Source organism: Lissotriton helveticus, chromosome 3_1 (assembly GCF_964261635.1).
Source record: "Lissotriton helveticus chromosome 3_1, aLisHel1.1, whole genome shotgun sequence".
Classification (NCBI taxonomy): domain Eukaryota; kingdom Metazoa; phylum Chordata; class Amphibia; order Caudata; family Salamandridae; genus Lissotriton; species Lissotriton helveticus.
Window position 1 is genome coordinate 2049713187 of NC_136061.1, and position 17787 is coordinate 2049730973.

At 41.9% G+C, this 17787-nt stretch overlaps 1 protein-coding gene across 4 annotated transcripts in view; it reads right to left on the minus strand.

Annotated features, from left to right (window-relative positions):
- The window catches only part of NTRK3 (neurotrophic receptor tyrosine kinase 3), a 1749208-nt gene that overhangs the window by 1242291 nt on the left and 489130 nt on the right, over nt 1-17787 (minus strand). For all 4 annotated transcript variants that reach the window (XM_078683168.1, XM_078683167.1, XM_078683169.1 and 1 more), the window contains exon 3: nt 8853-8924. In XM_078683168.1, the coding sequence (XP_078539294.1) occupies nt 8853-8924 (72 nt within the window). The remainder of the gene's footprint in view (nt 1-8852; nt 8925-17787) is intronic.

Here is a 17787-nt window from a genome sequence, read left to right on the forward strand (position 1 = left end):
GGCAGAAGTGTTGTGCTTCATCAAAAAGAGTTCTACTCAGGGCCGGACTGGAAACAAAAACTGGCCCTGGCAAAGTGCTCGGCCGGCCGCCCAGGGGATTGGATTTGCGGACGAGCTATTTGCCAGGGCCGATTTTGGACGATTTTGTTACAGGGTCCGATATTGCAGCTTTGCTGCAAAAACGGCCCTCTAACAAAAAAGGACCCCGGGGGCCCAAAACTAGCCCCCACCCTGGCGGCCCACCGGGAAATGCCCGGTGCCCGCTGCGGCCAGTCCGGCCCTGGTTCTACTTGCTTTGTAGGAAAGCTTAGGCTTATTACAGCAGGACTGAGTTGGTTAGGGTGACAAGCCTGTGCTTTATTTGAGTCAGTGGTTTCCGGTGCTCAAACACCAGCACTTAATTGTCAACACCTAGCAAGCTTTTGTTTGACTGTCTGGGAGGAATACACAAAGGCCATTACCAACTATTCCTAGTCATGCGATCCAGAAAACACGTTGCAGGCACCAAATGGTTAGGACAAAAAGATACCAACTTTGCAAAAGTGGAATTTTCTGAATAGTGACTTGCCATTAAAGAGGGTTTTAAACTGCAATTCTCTACACACCAAACATTATATTTCTACCTTCTCCTAAAATAAAGCTATCACTTATTGAATGCAACAAGGTAAGCCAATGTTATCCCGTGGGAGAGGTAGGACATATACAACTTAAAAGTACATGTCCAACTTTTTAAATTAAATATAGCCTGCCCTAGGAGATGTTTAGGGTCTAAATTAGGGGTTACCTATATGTATTAAAAAGGGAATTGTAGATCTGGGTTTATTTTTCCATGTGGAATTAGCAGTTTAAAACTGCACACAGGCTGCAATGGCATGCATGAGACATGTTTTAAGGGGCTATTGAAGTGGTTTGTACAAGAAGTGCTGCAGGCCTACCAGTATTATTTAATTTATGGGCCCTGGATATATGGTATACCACTTTACGAGGGACACATTAAATATGCAATGATGCATAATCCAATGTTACCATGTTTTAGGGAGTGCACATAGGCACTTAAGCACTGGTCAGCATTGGTAAAGTGTGCAGAGTCCTAAGCCCACAAAAGCTGAATTCAGCAAAATAGGATTGAAGAAGGCAAAAGGTTCGAGGGTAGGCCACCCTAGGGCTGACAGGTCTAATAGTTTGCTACTATAATGTGATTTACAATATGTGTTTGCAAGATCATATTTTTAATCACTGTTTTACACAGTTGTGCCAGCCAGCACCTGATAGGTTCTAAACTAACTAGTCCCAGGGAGCATGGCAAAGAGGCTGGCTGAACATCAATCTGTCATAGAAGGAATAGGAGGAATACAAATAGTGGTTAGGGTCCCAAAAAGAAGGCATAGGAGATCAGGGATAAAAGGAATTAGTTATCTAAAGGGCCCCAAAAAAACAAACAACAATTGGGGGGTCCCAATCCACTTCTGGTCAGAAGGAACACCATAGGGGGAAATGTCCCTGGGCCCTTCTGGGACAAGTTGGTGCTATAGCTATCTCAGACACAGCACAAAAGTGTGGATTATACAGCAGCAGTTCCTCCATGGGAGTGGAGGAGTGTTTCCTCACTCCACTCTGCTGCTCATAAAGCTTGGAAAATAAAATGGTAATACAATTATTTTTGCTCTCTGTCTGCAGGTAAACGGAGTGCAAGGGCAAGGCGGGCCAGAGTGCCACTGTGATCAAGGATTGGCAGCAGTGAGAAGTGGCCATTTACGTTTGAAGTTCACATGATAGTTTGTCCGGCTACTTTACTACGGTCAAATTGACATGCACAATTCAAAACTCCCCAACTCAGCTGTCATGGGCAGCTGGGTTGGAGAGCAAGCACAGGCCTACAGTGACTGTTGGCGTGTAGAACCATACCGATCCAGCCAATCTAGATGCTTCACTCATGCTGCTCCACTGCATGGGAGCAGCGTCTTGTTTGGATGACAGAGCTAGCTGTGGGCTTTGAGCTCAGTGGACATGCTGCACAATAGCGAGTACTTGCTGCAGAACATCGAGCGGCAGTGTAAGGTAAGTAATTTGTTTATGTGTATATTTATATTATTGAGTATATTATTACTCAATAATATACTCGATTTGCCATCAACTGCCACTGGGATTGTATTTACTCTAAGAAGCCCCCTCTGGCAGAGGTGCATTCCACCGGCTTTGTACGTGTATGGCTTAGTGTGGAAATTGGCCGAGTTCTGAAAGAGCCTTGGACAGCGTTACCTGAGTTTCCATTGGTAAGGGGGAAGTTGAATTCTGGCTAATAGGTCCGTTAATTCTACAAAGTACAGGTACTTGGAATCTATCAAAGTGGAGCAGGAGGAGTTTCTGACAAACATAGGTGCTAGCAAGGTCACTCTTAGGTGTTCTCACCAGAATAGATCAGGCCTAATATGAGCTACCATCATGTCAGTAATCTTCCTTTGAGTTAGATGTGGGCACTGGTCCTTGGGAACTAGCAGGAAGCACTGCCATTCATGTGGATTGTCTGTTGGACAATAATTTGGAGTGCTGTGCTTAGAAGTAGATTGGAAGTAAGTAGGAAGTAGTGGTCCTAACCCCAAGGCCAGAGGAGTAAGATGGACCAGCATGCTGAAAGAATGGGGCATAGTTTGACAAGAAAGAGAAGGATCAAGTACAGTGGGAAGCCTGCAGCAGCAATTGCTTAGATCTGAGAGAAGTCTAACTCTGAGGGGGATGCACCTGAAGCCTACAGTGGAAGAGGTGTCTGCCCTGTGGAGATATGCCTGAGATAGTTGACTTGCAAGCTGCATGACAGCCGAGGCTGATGTCTATAAATCTGTAAAATGAGTACCCCACACTTGAAAGCCGTAGACAATAGGCTGAGGCACATAAAAATAGGTATACCACTGGGATCATCTAAATTCCTGGGAATATGTTGACCTCTATAGCGAGCTAAGGTTCCTGGTCTTCAGTGAACCAGACTGCTGGTGGTATCCAGCTTTAAATGTCCTTTCAACTTGGCATGGTCCAATGTATTCCTTTGGACCGACACCTGGAATGGGCCAACATCTTGGTCCATTACAAGTGAAGCACTTTTTTCAATTGGATGAAACTAAAGGTGATGAATAGATACTCAGACGTGGTAATCCTCATGCACTTTGGCAATAAGTTTAGCACCTTTAAGGAAAGAAATTCACAGATGCACTTGTAGGTGCCATCTGCATAACAAAATTAGTAGATGTTAGAATAAATAATATTGAAGGTTAGAGATTCCAGTTAAAGGTTAAAATGGAAGAGAGGGGATAGAACCAAGGGCAAACCCATGCACGATACTCAAAGGATCAGATAGAAAGTTGGCCAATTTAATGTATTGATATCAGTTTTCTAAATATGATGAGAACCCACTAAACACTATTCCATTCAGCCTAATATACTCTCTGAAGATTTTTAGCAGAGTAGCATAGTTCACCATATAAACAGCAGACGATAGTTGAGTTAAATTGTGTGTGCATCTCTTGAGAGGCATGTGGTCACACATTTATTTCTCTTTGTTGCCCACTTTTCTGTGTCAAAGATGCATCATGAGAAATGTATTCCCATAAAGTTTTGGTGAATCTCTGACAGCAACCAATGTCCAAACAAGATAGGACAGTGTGTGAGAAAATTCAAGGTCTTTTTTCTATCAAAATAGATCTGCAATCACAGAAAATGCGCTCAGATGGATGGCTTTCTTCCTCACAAGACAGACTCAGAGATTCTGTCTCCCCCGTTCACCTCACACCCAAAACACACCATCTGCAGCGTACCCCGAGGCACATCCCTCAACCCCATTCTTTTCAACATCTACATGACACTTCTCGCAGACATCGTGGGTTTACACAAAATCAACATCATCTCTTATGCCGATGACACCCATCTTGTCCTCCCTCTCTCTCTCTCTTTCTCTCTCTCTCTCTCTCTCTCTCTCTCTCAGAGAACCCCATGCAGAACAAGACCAGGATCCACAACTGCATGAAGAACGTAGTGACGTGGATGAGAGACAACTGCCTCCAACTGAACATGGGCAAGACGGAAGTCCTGTTATTCCACAGACACACTGCCCTCTGGGACCAGTCCTGATGGCGTTTGGAGTTCGAAAGACCATGCCCGTAACTTCTGCATTGTACTAGACAACAAACTCTCCAGGAAATGTCAAGTAAATGCCATTGCCTCTGCATGCATCCACATGATCCATGTGCCCTGAAAAATCTTCAGGTGACTCTCCATCAACACCAGGAAAACAGCGACACAGGCCTTCATCGCTAGCCGGCTCGACTACGGCAATACACTCTATGTCAGCAAAACCACCAAACTGATGTAAAGACTCCAGACAATCCAGAACGCTGCAGCCCAACTGATCCTCAACCTGCCCAAGAGACCACACATCACCCATCACCTGAAGGAACTCCACTGGCTTCCTATCTAGAAGAGATGCCAGTTCAAACTCCTGACCCATGCCTACTAGGCTCTCCACAACCTAGGACCAGACTACATGAAGCACTGCCAAATTTTCCACCAACCATCCAGAAACCTTTACTCTGCTCACCTCACCCTCACCCACACACAGATGCCACGCAGCTGCCGCACCTGCACCTGGGTTGCTCTTTCTCTCACTTCATCACCAAAACCTGGAATAACCTCCCTCCTTACCTCCGCACCTCTCCCTCGCTTAACAACTTCAGGAAGGAACTCCAGAACTGGCTCTTCAGCTGAGACCTGTGGCACTGTGCCTGGATACACCCCATGGTGATAAGTTGTGCTATGCAAATTCTATTGATTTGGCCAGGGGGGTTGGTGAGGCCCAAGGCCAAGTGCAGGATAATGCTTTTGACCTTCTAGAGCTACATTTCTTTCATAATCCATAGTCTGGAGCACAGCACTGCTTTCAGTGTGGTTTGATTATCAAAAATGGTCAACGAGTTAAACAAGAATTTGATTTTGAGCCCACTTTCCACACATATATTGAAAATTACTATAGGGATTGTCTTGTTGAGATATCTCACCATTTACTTTATATGATATAGGTAGCTCAATGATACTTAAAATCTTAGCTAGACTGCGTGCAATCATAATTCTTTCAAATGCCCAGCATGTGCAAGTGCTTTCTAGTGTTTTCTCATTCATTGTCAATTTCATTTAAAGACATATATTGGCAGATCAATTTATGTCAATGTAAAGGAGAGGTGTGGTGCAGCGGCCAGGGCAGCTAATTTCGGAGCACAGGGTTCTCGGTTTGATCCCTGGCTCCGGTGGCAGCTCAGCTCAGCACCATGTGACTCTGGGCAATAGCTCACTTAGGGGCGTATTATCAAGACAGGTGATAAAATTATTGCTGTTTTAGCTGCGGAAAACTGCCGCTAAAACAGCGATAATGGGCTTGATAATATGCTCTATGGAATTCCAATTGAAGCCCATGTTAGATGTCCTTCACATCTAACATGGTCTTCAATTGGAATTCCATAGAGCATAATATCAAGCCCATTATCACCGTTTTAGTGGTAGTTTTCTGCCGCTAAAACTGCAACAATTTTATCGCCTGTCTTGATAATATGCCCCTTAAATTCCATGATGGCCCTGTGAGCGTGAGTAGTTTGCGCTTTGCAAATATGGATTTATTTATTATTATTATTATTGTCGCCAAAGTTAGAATATCAGCTCAGAATCCAATACCCAGGACTTCTGCACTTTATTACTCAGCTTCTGCTAGACACATTTGGGTATCGGCTAATTATGACATACAATTTTTCTTCCCAAATTGAAGAGAAAGTACTTATCTGAACTCCTGGGTTGTGGAGTTCTGGTGCCACTTGCGAATAAGAAGCATTCTTTTTCAGTGATTACTTGTCCACCAGCTCCCAGGATATTTAGCATTCATACAGAAGCAAGGTTTATGCCTAAATGCATTTCATTACGCAAAACATGGAACAAATGTATTTTTTTCAAATTTCACAGATTGCCAAGTATGGAATGGAGCAAAATAATTTTCAGTAGCTCCCTATGAAACTAATTTGTCTTCATGTGTTTGCTTCGTCAACTATTTAAAAAGTGGCTGTAAATTTGCAGTTTAACCAGTGCTTAACTTGCTGAAAAATAAGTGACAAAGCTCTCGTCAAGAAGCCGCTGCAGCTTCCGCCACACATTGCCCCTGCCAGAGCTACCAATGACAGTACCAACCCGTTACTTGCCATCACACAGCTACAAGAGTGACAATTTGGACTTTTCAATGCCCCCAACGCTGTAAGAATAGCTTGGGTGGCAGGTAATAGTAATTTTTCATGTATATTGATTTAATAATTGACTGTTGCTGTGGTGATCTCTACATTAGCCAGACAGCACCTCTTTGTGGCAGACTGTAACTAGTGCCGATGTTGACACATAAGGGCCAGTGCTAAGCAGCGGAAACCACCAGCTCAAATTAAGCACTGAGTTTAAAATCAGGATTGCCCTGTGCAAAATGTAATTATTTGTGATCTGAAGTATTAGCAAGTCTGTGGTAACTTATTGAACATGGAAGGGGACGTCAGCAGGCATAATAAGTGTAGACATAGGAGGGAGGGAAGAAGGCTGTTCTCTATAGGTACAACCATAGAAGTGAATATGTTGAGTGCTATCTCTCTTTAGTTTTTCATACGTGAACAGTAAAGGACATTTTATGTTTGATTTGTCATTTTTGTCTCCAATACCTATGATTGGAGGCAGTCAAGTTATTCAGCTTTCTCAAACCTCTCAAACCAATACATGGTCTCAAACCAATATATTAAATTTGAGAAGTACTCATCCGCTTAAGGTTTCTTGCTTGTTTTACTGAGTAAAGTACTTATGGAATGTAATGCTTTTAAACTCCCTCCTCTAATCTTTAGCATAAAAAATGCGATATTTTTGAGGATGAAGTCCTGCATCACTTTCCCCGTCAGTGAACTGCCAAAAGACGGCATCACTGAAGAGGTGGGGCCTGAAGAAGACATTGGTTCGCCAGTGTTATATACAACAAAAATAACCTCTTTTACTGATCATGACCGCCTAATGGTTACATTGTATAGCCACTTTCAAGTCACATAATGTGATAACTCTAAGATAGATCTCGTGTTTGGAAACCTTATGGAACTAATTCATCATATTCCCCAAAACATTCAATTTCCTTCAAATCCGTTGGACGTGGCTGGACTGTCTTATAATTACTGCCCAAGTTATTTGCACTTACAGATCATTACAATTTTCTTTGATGTGTTATTAATTGCCCTGGAATCTGTTCGTTGACAAATTGTATAGTAATTCATAAGCAAACTAAGGTGTACTTTTGGTGACAAACGTTTACCATCTTCCTTTAAGTTTATACTACAACACCCCGAATACTTGATGCATTTTCACCCAAAGTTTGCAACAACTTGAAAACTTAATATTCGTTTATATGGAATAATTGAACATTTCTGAGTCCAACTGCATAGTCATTTTGTTAAACCTCTTATTTGCTAATGTTTTTAAGAACAAGTATATCTACTTTAGTCACCGTTGCAAAGTAGGTGCATTTTAAAACATAATCCATTTAATGGAATGGAATTTGTAAAGAACAAGAGCAACCACAAGGGATTGCCTGTCTTCTCGATCGCTGAAAGCAACTTTTATGTGGTTACAATTTTAGGACAGTAGTTGAGCCACCTTGAGTAGAAGTAGTTGACACGGTCATACAATTTTTAAAGTAATTGTTTTAACTTCTTAGTTGTTCCCCTCTACAGGAACAAAACGCTGTGGGCCTGAGTTACTAAGGGATTTTGCCAGAACTACATGATGGTATGTGATTGAAAGAATCAAAATGTCACAAACAGCAGCAACCGATTAACTGTTGCAAAAAAATTATTTGTTTGCTGAAAGATAACCCTTGTACTCTGCCCCAACCTTTGTGCATCTTTTGATTCTTAATGCAAAAGGCCGGATGTCAGGGACAGGCCAGCATAAAACGTCTGTTTTGGTGGAAATTGAGGTTTAATAAAATAGACTGATCTAGATTCGCCCACAATCCAGAAGTTTAAGCAATGCAGGCACAAGCAAGGGGTCAAACTGGACAACTCCTGATGCTCCTACACATAACGTAACGTGGTTTACCCTAAACCACAATTCTTAAATGTGTGACCTATTAAATGGAATCCGTTGAAATGAAATGAAACACATTTCAGAGCCCACTAAACCCACAGGTGTCAAAGCGCTAGAACGAGACAATCGCAGTCAATCGGGGCAGCAAGGCTGAAAATGCAGGATTCTATAATGAGAAGAGCCAAGTTTTCAGATGCTTTTTTAAATGTGGTGATGGAGCCTACTTCAGATATATAGGTGGGCAAGATGTTCCACAGTTTGGCAGTAGCAGGAGGAAAATGTTCTGGGGAAATTTCACTACAGGGTGTATGTCCAGTACAAATCTTACTGTAGATAGTGCAATCGCCTTTGCGCCACAGCCCCATGATGTGCATGATGGCAAAAAGCCAAAATTAGAGTGAGCACTGCTGATGACATCATTGGCAGATGACTTACTAAATTTGGTGGCATGCTATTTTCTGTCCTTCGTGCAGCACAGTGCTGCAGTTTTTCACATGGTGCTCCCAAGTGTGAACAACAGTGAATCTTGGCCTGTGTTTCTAGTATTTGGAATATATTAGTTGGACCTTTTCACACCGTGGATGCACCTAAAAGCTCTGTTTTGCAAATACATTTTCATGACTTTTGCAAATAACTTTTCCTAGATATGAAATTATTTTCATATGAAGTGTTTATTTCCAGAATTAGCAAATATTTAGTGACATTGTTAAGACAAATCTACTTACATGGAATGCAGGTGAGGATTCTTTGCAAATGCTCGTGGTTGTATACTTCTAAGTCCTGAGTTTTTGATGGTTCTGAAAAATAAACAATATATGTCAGTATTGATGATGTCCATGTTGCGACTTAGATTTAGTACAGATAAGGAAACTAAAAATAAATCTTCATAGTCAGAAACATAGTGCTAATGCATTTACTAGTATTTGTGCTTCCATTCAGAGGAACTCATGAGGAGCCTGGAGTTTAGAGGAGGACATAAGCTAATTACTGATTCCAGTCGACATTCAAATCCCAGAATGGGCACTATTCGTGTGGATTTGTGATTGCCTGGTACTTGAAGATGCTATCTGAAAATGTCCAGAATACTGTACAGGAGGGCAGGAGCTAGTGTGGAGTGATGATGTGCCATCCTAGAAATGGCCAAGAATTCCTGGCATCTAGAACTTTCTACCATCACTTAAAGACTCCTGCACAAGGGAGAGACTCTTGAGAAGACACTGAACCTGGGAGTAAAAACGCAGGAAGACTGCCCAGCTGAAAGGAGGAGCCACCAGATGCCACTGCAAGTATGGACGGAAGGACTTTAACTCTAGCAGGTCCTCAGGACGAGGACTGGTTTCTCCAAAGCCAGTAGCGCTGGCCCCTCATATCCTCTGAGGTACAGCTGGGGGAATGCACTTGCTGGGGGACCTTGTACTGTTCTTCTGGGATGTCTGTGGACTGGCCCTTGACACTGTTGGAACACAGGTGTCATTCAACTAGGCAGCAGCTTTATGGGACCTGGGGAGAGTGGAAGGGAGGGTGTTCCGCTTTCTGGCTGTGGAGGGGCCATGGATGACTCTCTCAAAAGAAAGAAAGAGCATGAGGAGCCCAAGCAGAGGGCAGGTCTGACATGGGAGCAAAAATCCAGGCTCCCTGGAAAAGGTAGGTTTAGAGTTAAAAAAAATGTGAGGCAAATGCTCCTAATGGCGAAGGACTACTACCAGTGACAGAATCAGCCCAACATCGAGCAAATCATCCACTATGTGGTATAGAAAATTGAAAGCAAATCTTGATCGCCTGATGTGACTTGGCAGAGAACTAAATGCATGGCAATTTAATATAAACTTCAAGAACACCCAGGGAAAGGCTGGTGCATCTTCAAATAGTCAATTTGGGTGCGGTGGGGACATATGTGTTGCCCCCTTCACCTTACAACCTTTACCCCAGGGATCCATCCACTTAGGCCTGATACAAGTCTGAGACCTTTTGGACCCTCCTGCCCGCGGGGCCAGAGGGGACAGAAGAAATAAAGGGAGTTATTTTCTACCTCTTTGCTTGTGTCTCAAGGGAGGTGGGTGCATCCTTGATTCATTCCGACCCATGTCCAACACAGGTGGGACAAGAACAAAGAGAGCTCCAGTGCCAGCTTTCTGAAAGTGGTATGGTAGCCTGAAGGACCCCTGAGGTCTTGAGACTCTGCATGGTCCCCAACTAAAAGGTAGCATCATAAGCCCCTGTTGGGATCCTACATTTGCATATCTGGTGCATTGGAGTCCCAGGAAGACCAGGAGCACCCCCATTTAGAAAATATTGTGCAGGCTGCACAGAATGCAGCAGCCCTGCAGGAATGATTTCCCCAAAACTTGTCGTACGTTTCCTAAGGGGTTTGAATTCTGGGAATGGTTCTCATTGTTTCCAAAACATTCCAATAGATTGTTCTTTTGCACGTAGTCTTGGGAGAGTATTGACCCCTGTTGATGGGTTGGCTCTAAAGCTGAAGTGACAGTAGAAAGTAGAAGTAAGATTTTGGAGAATTGATGGGACAAATGCTTTTCAATATAGTGCCAACTGAGATTGACAATGCAAAGTTTCATTTTAGCATGAATAAAATGGAATATTGATACTGTCCCCATTGAGTTCAGAGGTGTTCCAATGGTGGATTATAGCATACTCTGTGCCTTCATTAATGTGGTGACACTCTGGCAAAGCAAGTAGGCCTGCCTTATTGATACAGGCACCCTCCATATATTGTGACATTGTATCTAGAATAGACGAAGGGATTGTGAATATCAGTTCAGGGCTTGCTGGGAGGTAAACTATTCTGAGGGTATCACCAAAGGTATGTCCATCTACCTGATTAAATTACTTTGTAATAAAAGTATAACATTTAGTAAACTGTGTGTAATAAATGTATATGTTTCCTTTGTATGAGAAAAACCACTGGCATGATGACAATGTAGTGTTAAAGTTGCATATCAGTGAGTTAGGGTTACTAGTTTACACCACCTCCTTTGAGTAGGCCTTGGAAAGTCCTGCTTCGCTGACTTCAGAGTGTCAAATGCTACAATAGGGAATTTGGTTTCAAGTAAAGAGACAGTTATAGATTTATTACTTTGAAAGGACATTCTTTGCAACTAATAACCCTGTTTCTTACATGACAGTACTTCAAATGTAATTTCAGTAAGTTTTAGGGCTATAAATGAGCCCAGTTTTCAAGTTGTCCAATGAGTATGTGTTCAAGAGCCACACTGGTTTGAAAAGTCTCTGTCATGTCCAGAGGGGAAACAACCATTACAACACAGTCATTACAACGCACTACCTTTACAATGCAGTCATTACAACACAACATCCTTTACATTGCATGCCATTAAAATGCAGCCATTACAACGCATGTCACTACAACGCATGCCATTACAGCGCATGCAACTACAACTCATGCCATTACAACGCATTATAAGGTAAGTAATGGGAAATAGTAATTTTTACCCCTACACTATCCAACACTTACCCTACTACACTCACTGGAGTGGGAATAGTAATGTTTACCCCTACACTATACAACACTTACTACTGTTGCCCTAAAAGTATTATGCGTTGTAATGGTATGCGTTGTAATGGTGTGCATTGTAATGGAATGCGTTGTATGTGTAGTTTCTAAAAATTCATTGTGATGGCATGCATTGTAAAATCATGCATTGTAATGGATGTTGCAATGTAAAAAATGCGTTGTAAAGGTAAGCATTGTAAAAGTTTGTGTTGTAACGTGTCCTATTCTGTTCAGAGCGCTGTGACTGAAGTCGACTGGGGGATTAGTGATTAAGTACAACATGCCACCAATGTAAGTAAACTTACCAGATAAAAAGAATAAAAAAAATCTTTAAACACCTGTATCTGTCATTGAATGAAACAATCCCAGATGGTGATGGCATCTGGACGAATGAGACTTGCCAGGCAAGTTAACAAAAATTGGGAAACTCTGTCACAATGTGTCAACCCTTGACATGACCAAAGAAAAAAGTGTTTATATTGCATATATCATTTACATATCATTAGAAACTCTAAACAGATTAACACATTTATTTAATAAATCAGGATGTGAGGATAAATTGATTTAAATGTATTATTTAATTAGACTTTTGGCCTTGTCGCAATTTAGCATAGGGTTATTGTTTCAGTGGTGGGTGGCTGTCACTCATCTGACGTTGAATACCAAAGACTGTTGGGCCTCATTTACAAGGCAGCACTAAGCCACTTTTTTTTTGGCTTAATACTGCCTCTTACATATTACCCCCTTTAATGCAGTTTTCTGCGTTATAGGGTGTTGCTGGCGTCGTTCCCTGCAACATCCATGGCATTTTGACACTGCCCCAGATTTACAAGAAATTTTAATTCTGAGACAGCGCCAAAAACGTACGTCTCCCCAGGGGAGGCATAAGGGAGGCACAACAAGGAGAAATCGCTTCCTGCAGCACACATAGATAAAGGAAAAAGCCTCTTATGATTGTTTTTGTGCAGGAAGGTTACCCTTCCTGCACAAAAACAATCATCCGCTCAACGTAGGCAACCTTGCACCATGGTGCAAAGGTGCCTGCATTGGCGCATGCCAGCGTATTGTGCACCAGTGCTGGGGAAAAGGACAAGAATACACAGTATCTCATTGATACGTTGCATTCCTGCCCCTTCATTTTGCCGTAGGGCAGCGCAGAATGAAGGCCTGCTGATTGGCCTTCCAGCCTAGACACATAAATTAAGCCTGTTGTACTTAGGATGGTAGCCATTGTAATGGGACTTATATTGCAGCTGTATTTCTTGCCAACTAGTGATATACAAATCTAATTGTTTTGAAACTCGTGAAATCTGTGCACTTATTTGCTGAAATGGTTAATTGGGATGGAAAGCATTTTTATAGATGTAAATTGTCCTATTTTGAAAACCAGCAGCATTTCCTGTTTTCTCTGCAAGCTATGTCAGCAGAAAATCGCAATAGGAAAGAGAAAAACCTTTTACTTACCAAGGCTGCTGCTTTACCGGCTAAAAACAAGGAAAAATCTATTTTGCTACCTCAGTGGATTAATATGTTACTAAGCAGCACATATTGTTTTGCCGTTTTACTGTGAAACAAAAGTGATCTTTTCAAACTCTAGGTTCAGCAGTGAAAGGAAATTCATCTTTGTTTTGCAAAAAAATAATTGTATAAAACACATTTCCTTATCCGTCCTTTAGTATCTGGAATGTGACAATGTTTCTAAAGCAATCAATAAATGAGAAAATAACAGACTGCGAGCCTCATTTATGAGTTTTTACCGTAGGGCAGCGCCACAGGCCTGCCTGCTGCGCTGCCCTACGGTAAAAGAAAAGGGCAGTAATGCACCATATCTATGAGATATGGCGCATTCCTCTCCTTTTCCCCTGCGCTGTCGCACAATGGGCTGCCATGCGCCAACGCAGGCACATTTACACCATGGTGCAAGGGTAACTGCGTTGAGGGGATGATCACAAGAGGCTTTTTCATTTTTTCATGTTTGCTGCAGAATGCATCACACATAGAAAAAGGAGAAACATGGAGAATAATTATATCACTCCTCATTGTGCCTCCCTTACGCCTCTCCTAGGGAGGCGTACTTTTTTGGCGCTGCCTCAGATTTGGATTTATCCTAAATCTGGGGCAGTGTCAAAATGCCATGGATGTTGCAGGGAATGCCCCCAGCAACACCCATTGCATGCCCCTGTAATGCAGAAAACTGTGTTAAAGGGGATCATATTTAATAACCCTGGGTGTAGTTTGTGTAGTAGCGCTACGTGTAGCTACACAAAGTGCACTTCGCACTACGCGAGCTATGCGTAGGCACGCAAACTGCATAGTGCACTGTGAAAAATACTCTTCGCACTGATTGCATAGTGCCGGATGCTTGTCCGCACTGTGCAATCAGTGCAAACCGCATCTTGCACAGTGCAATCGGTCGTTTTCTACAGCTCAAGTAGATTTGTACTCGAGCGGCAGTTTTCTCAACACGGGAGGCAGCATTAAGCCAAAAAAAGTGGCGTAATACTGCCTCATAAATATGGAGCAGGATCTTGCGCCCCAGTACCTCACGAAAAGTGGAGTTCCGATAGTGCAAGGGGTCTCTTAAAAAAGGCCCCCTATTTTAAAACCTTTTGAGTCCCTTTATTGTTATTTAAAGCCACTTTATGGTACAAATGAAGGCTCTTATCCCCTTCAAAATGGTTGTTGAGACACTTTCACATTTTCTAATTCTATGGTTGCATTTTGATACATTCAGGGAAACAGACTTGTGGGCATGTCTATCACTTAATCATAAGGAAAGAGACACGATTTATAAAAAAGACTTTCCGCAACTTAACTCTTCGTTTTGTTTTGATGGTTTACAGTTGTGTGTTTATGTGAGATTGTATGGCAGAAATCGTGGCCCCTGAAAAATAAGCGTCTCCTTCTTGCTCCTCCTTATAATACACTTCAGGTGCTTGCATGCTTTTATGAAGTAACTAAAGCACAAGGCATGAAGGGGTCAAGTTCATTGAACCGTACTTAACCACAGCAGATATTAGGGAGATTTACTAAGATTTTTTCCCGTGTTTGCATCACAAATGTGATGCAATTCGGCACAAAATATTTTTTTTCAATTTGCTTTCTGTTTAGCGCCGGAAACAATGAGAGAGTAACGTGGAGCAGCACAAAGCACTGCTTTGCATTACTTAGAGCCAAGGGGCATACCTTGGGTGGTGCATGGGCATTCCCATGCAATCACCTAAGGTTTCTGATGTTAAACTCAATTTACTAAATACAAACTAGACAGGGTTTAGTGTCAGAAAACAGGGCCCTTTTAAAGTAGGTGCAAGGAAGGAGAAATGCTTTCATTTCTCCTGCCTTTTCCAACATTGTATGTGTGCTGCACTTTACAGCACACATTTAAGGTCATAAAAAAATGAAGTCAGCCAATGCATGGTATTTTATACTGGAATTGTACACTTCCAATACAAAATACATGCTAGACGCTAGGTAGAGGGGAGGAAAGTGCCATATTTAAATACAATTTGTGTTCTACTGTCTCCTTCTCATGCAGTGCAGCATTTAAGGCTGCTGCACTTCCCTGTGTGAGAACTTAGTAAATCTGGCTCATCTTGTCTTCTATCACTTCTTACAAATCTCTTTGGGTCATATTATCAAGAAAGGGCGATACATTATCGCCGCTTTTATCGGCAGGAAACTGCCGATAAAGCGGCGATAATGGGCTTGATAATATGCCGTTGTGAATTCCCATAGAAGCACAGGTTCTGGTGTTAACCTGGGCTTCTATGGGAATTCACAAGGGCATATTAATAAGCCCATTATTGCCGCTTTATCGGCAGTTTCCTGCCGATAAAAGCGGCGATTATGTATCGCCCTTTCTTGATAATATGGCCCTTTGTTCTAAAGTTTTTGAAGTAGGATCGACTAGGGAGAAAGTATTTGAAACATTCATAAGATCTTTTTCACTATATTGTTGGTCAAATTAGAAACTGATTGATGCCTTTGGGCGCACCCCATTCAATTCCTGATAAGATGTTGTTGCCGCTCAACATTTTCATCATATTATCAGCTGTCTCTGCAGCATCTGAAAAGTTTCTCAAAGGATCCAGGTTAATTCAAGAAAGTTCTGATGAACTAACTCAGAAAAAAAACATAGGGGCATATTATCAAGACAGGCGATAAGATTATCGCAGTTTTAGCTGCTGAAAACTGCAGCTAAAACGGTGATAATGGGCTTAATAATATGCTCAATGGAATTCCAATTGAAGCCCATGTTAAATGTGAAGGACATTTAACATGGGCTTCAATTGGAATTCCATTGAGCATATTATCAAGCCTATTATCGCCGTTTTAGCGACAGTTTTCTGCCACTAAAACGGCAATAATTTTATCGCCTGTCTTCATAATATGCCCCATTTTCTCTTATCTAGCATTAGTTAACTCTCTTTGATTAAATTGCATTTTTTTTTTAAACCAAGCCAGAACATTTACCACCTGCCTAGATATTATACCCAAGAACAAATGTATGCACCTTTCTGGACAGGATGCCCTTTCTTCACACCTCTGCTAGTATATAGGACTAAAGACTTGTTGCTACTTACCTTATAGGTGTCATGTTCCAACTATATTTGCAGTAGTGAAACCTAAAGACACTATTCTATTGCTCTTCTCTCAAATATTTTATTGTGCAATGATCATGTTCTCGTGATTCACTATGATTTACTATGAGAAGAAACATATAACAGTGCTGAGTATCTAGGTGGAATCTTCTTTGGTTCTGGTCTAGTAGGAAAGCTAGACAGATTGGAGTTGCTGCTTTGTTCCTGTTCTCATGCAATTTCATCAAAATGAGTAGCAGATTTTAAATCATAAAAAAATCTGAAATATACTTGACAAGCCTTTGTGTCACCAGTCAGAGACCCAGCATGAGTGACTCCCAGCAATATCAGGCTAGGAGCTACTACCATGTCCCATCCCACTTCACTTTTCAAAGAAGAATGATCAGCACAGATTTGCATTAAAAAAAATTCTGCAAACTATTCTGAACTCGGATTATCCTGTGAGTAAGTAATGCAGACATTTTAATTGATCAAAAATGATACTTAACCACTATTCAGGACTTCATATTGCCTCATTTTGCAGATAAAGCATTACTGGACAGATAGTAGGTACTGTATCACTCATTACACTATGTGAGAAATTGCAGACTAGGCTCATATGCATTATTGTATGGCCCATTAAATTTTCCGCTGTCACTGTAGCTTCACTGTCTATGTTTTTATCGCCTTTCGGATTGCAACACTAGTATTGGAAGGGTGAACAGTAGTCATATTTAGACGAGCAATTTATTGGACACATCTTGTATGATGATGGATATCCACAAGATTTGAAAGCAACTGTCCACTGCTTAGTGTGACTCAAGTGACCACACACACTATCTCTACTAAGCACTACATCTTCAGCCTGGCATATCACAGATATCCTAGGTGTGCATTAGACAAAGGGCAAAAAATATTCCACTATCACCTGTAAAGGATTAATTTCGATATTACTCCACTCTAGTTATATTTTCAGATTGTAATATATATTGCCCACCTTGGTAGACATGTTGTGCTACATTGTTTGAATGTTTGGGGAGTGGTGTTTTATTGCTTAGTTGGTGGCCCTCGACTCCTCAAGATCATTGGATACCCTGGTCTTATCTCCCCTGGTGCACCACCATATTTGGAGATCCTTTCTCCCTGTCTACAGAATTTATGATAAAAGTAGATCCACAAGTCCAGAAAATACACTTTCATCAGACTTGAATGCCAAGTGGTTTTCCATGTAATTTTGGCCCACTTGAAATGGCGGTTCCTTAGCAATGCAGGGGTATTGTCATTCCCATTGCCTGGCGCAGAGACAGCAAACAAAAAATGCTAGAGCATTGTTTTATTCTTTGTTTGCTGGCTCTGACCCGGCTTGTGCAGCGAGGGGCGGGACATGGGGAGGACGAGTGCTTATGCACTCCCTAAGAATGCACATGGGTGTGGCCAGCCATCTCAGGCCGACCATAACACACATGCACACTTAGGTTTAAACCCCACAGACTCCATGACCTGAGCGGAGCATCTTCCCTGTCCCCTCAGGCCAATCCCTGCAATGCTCTG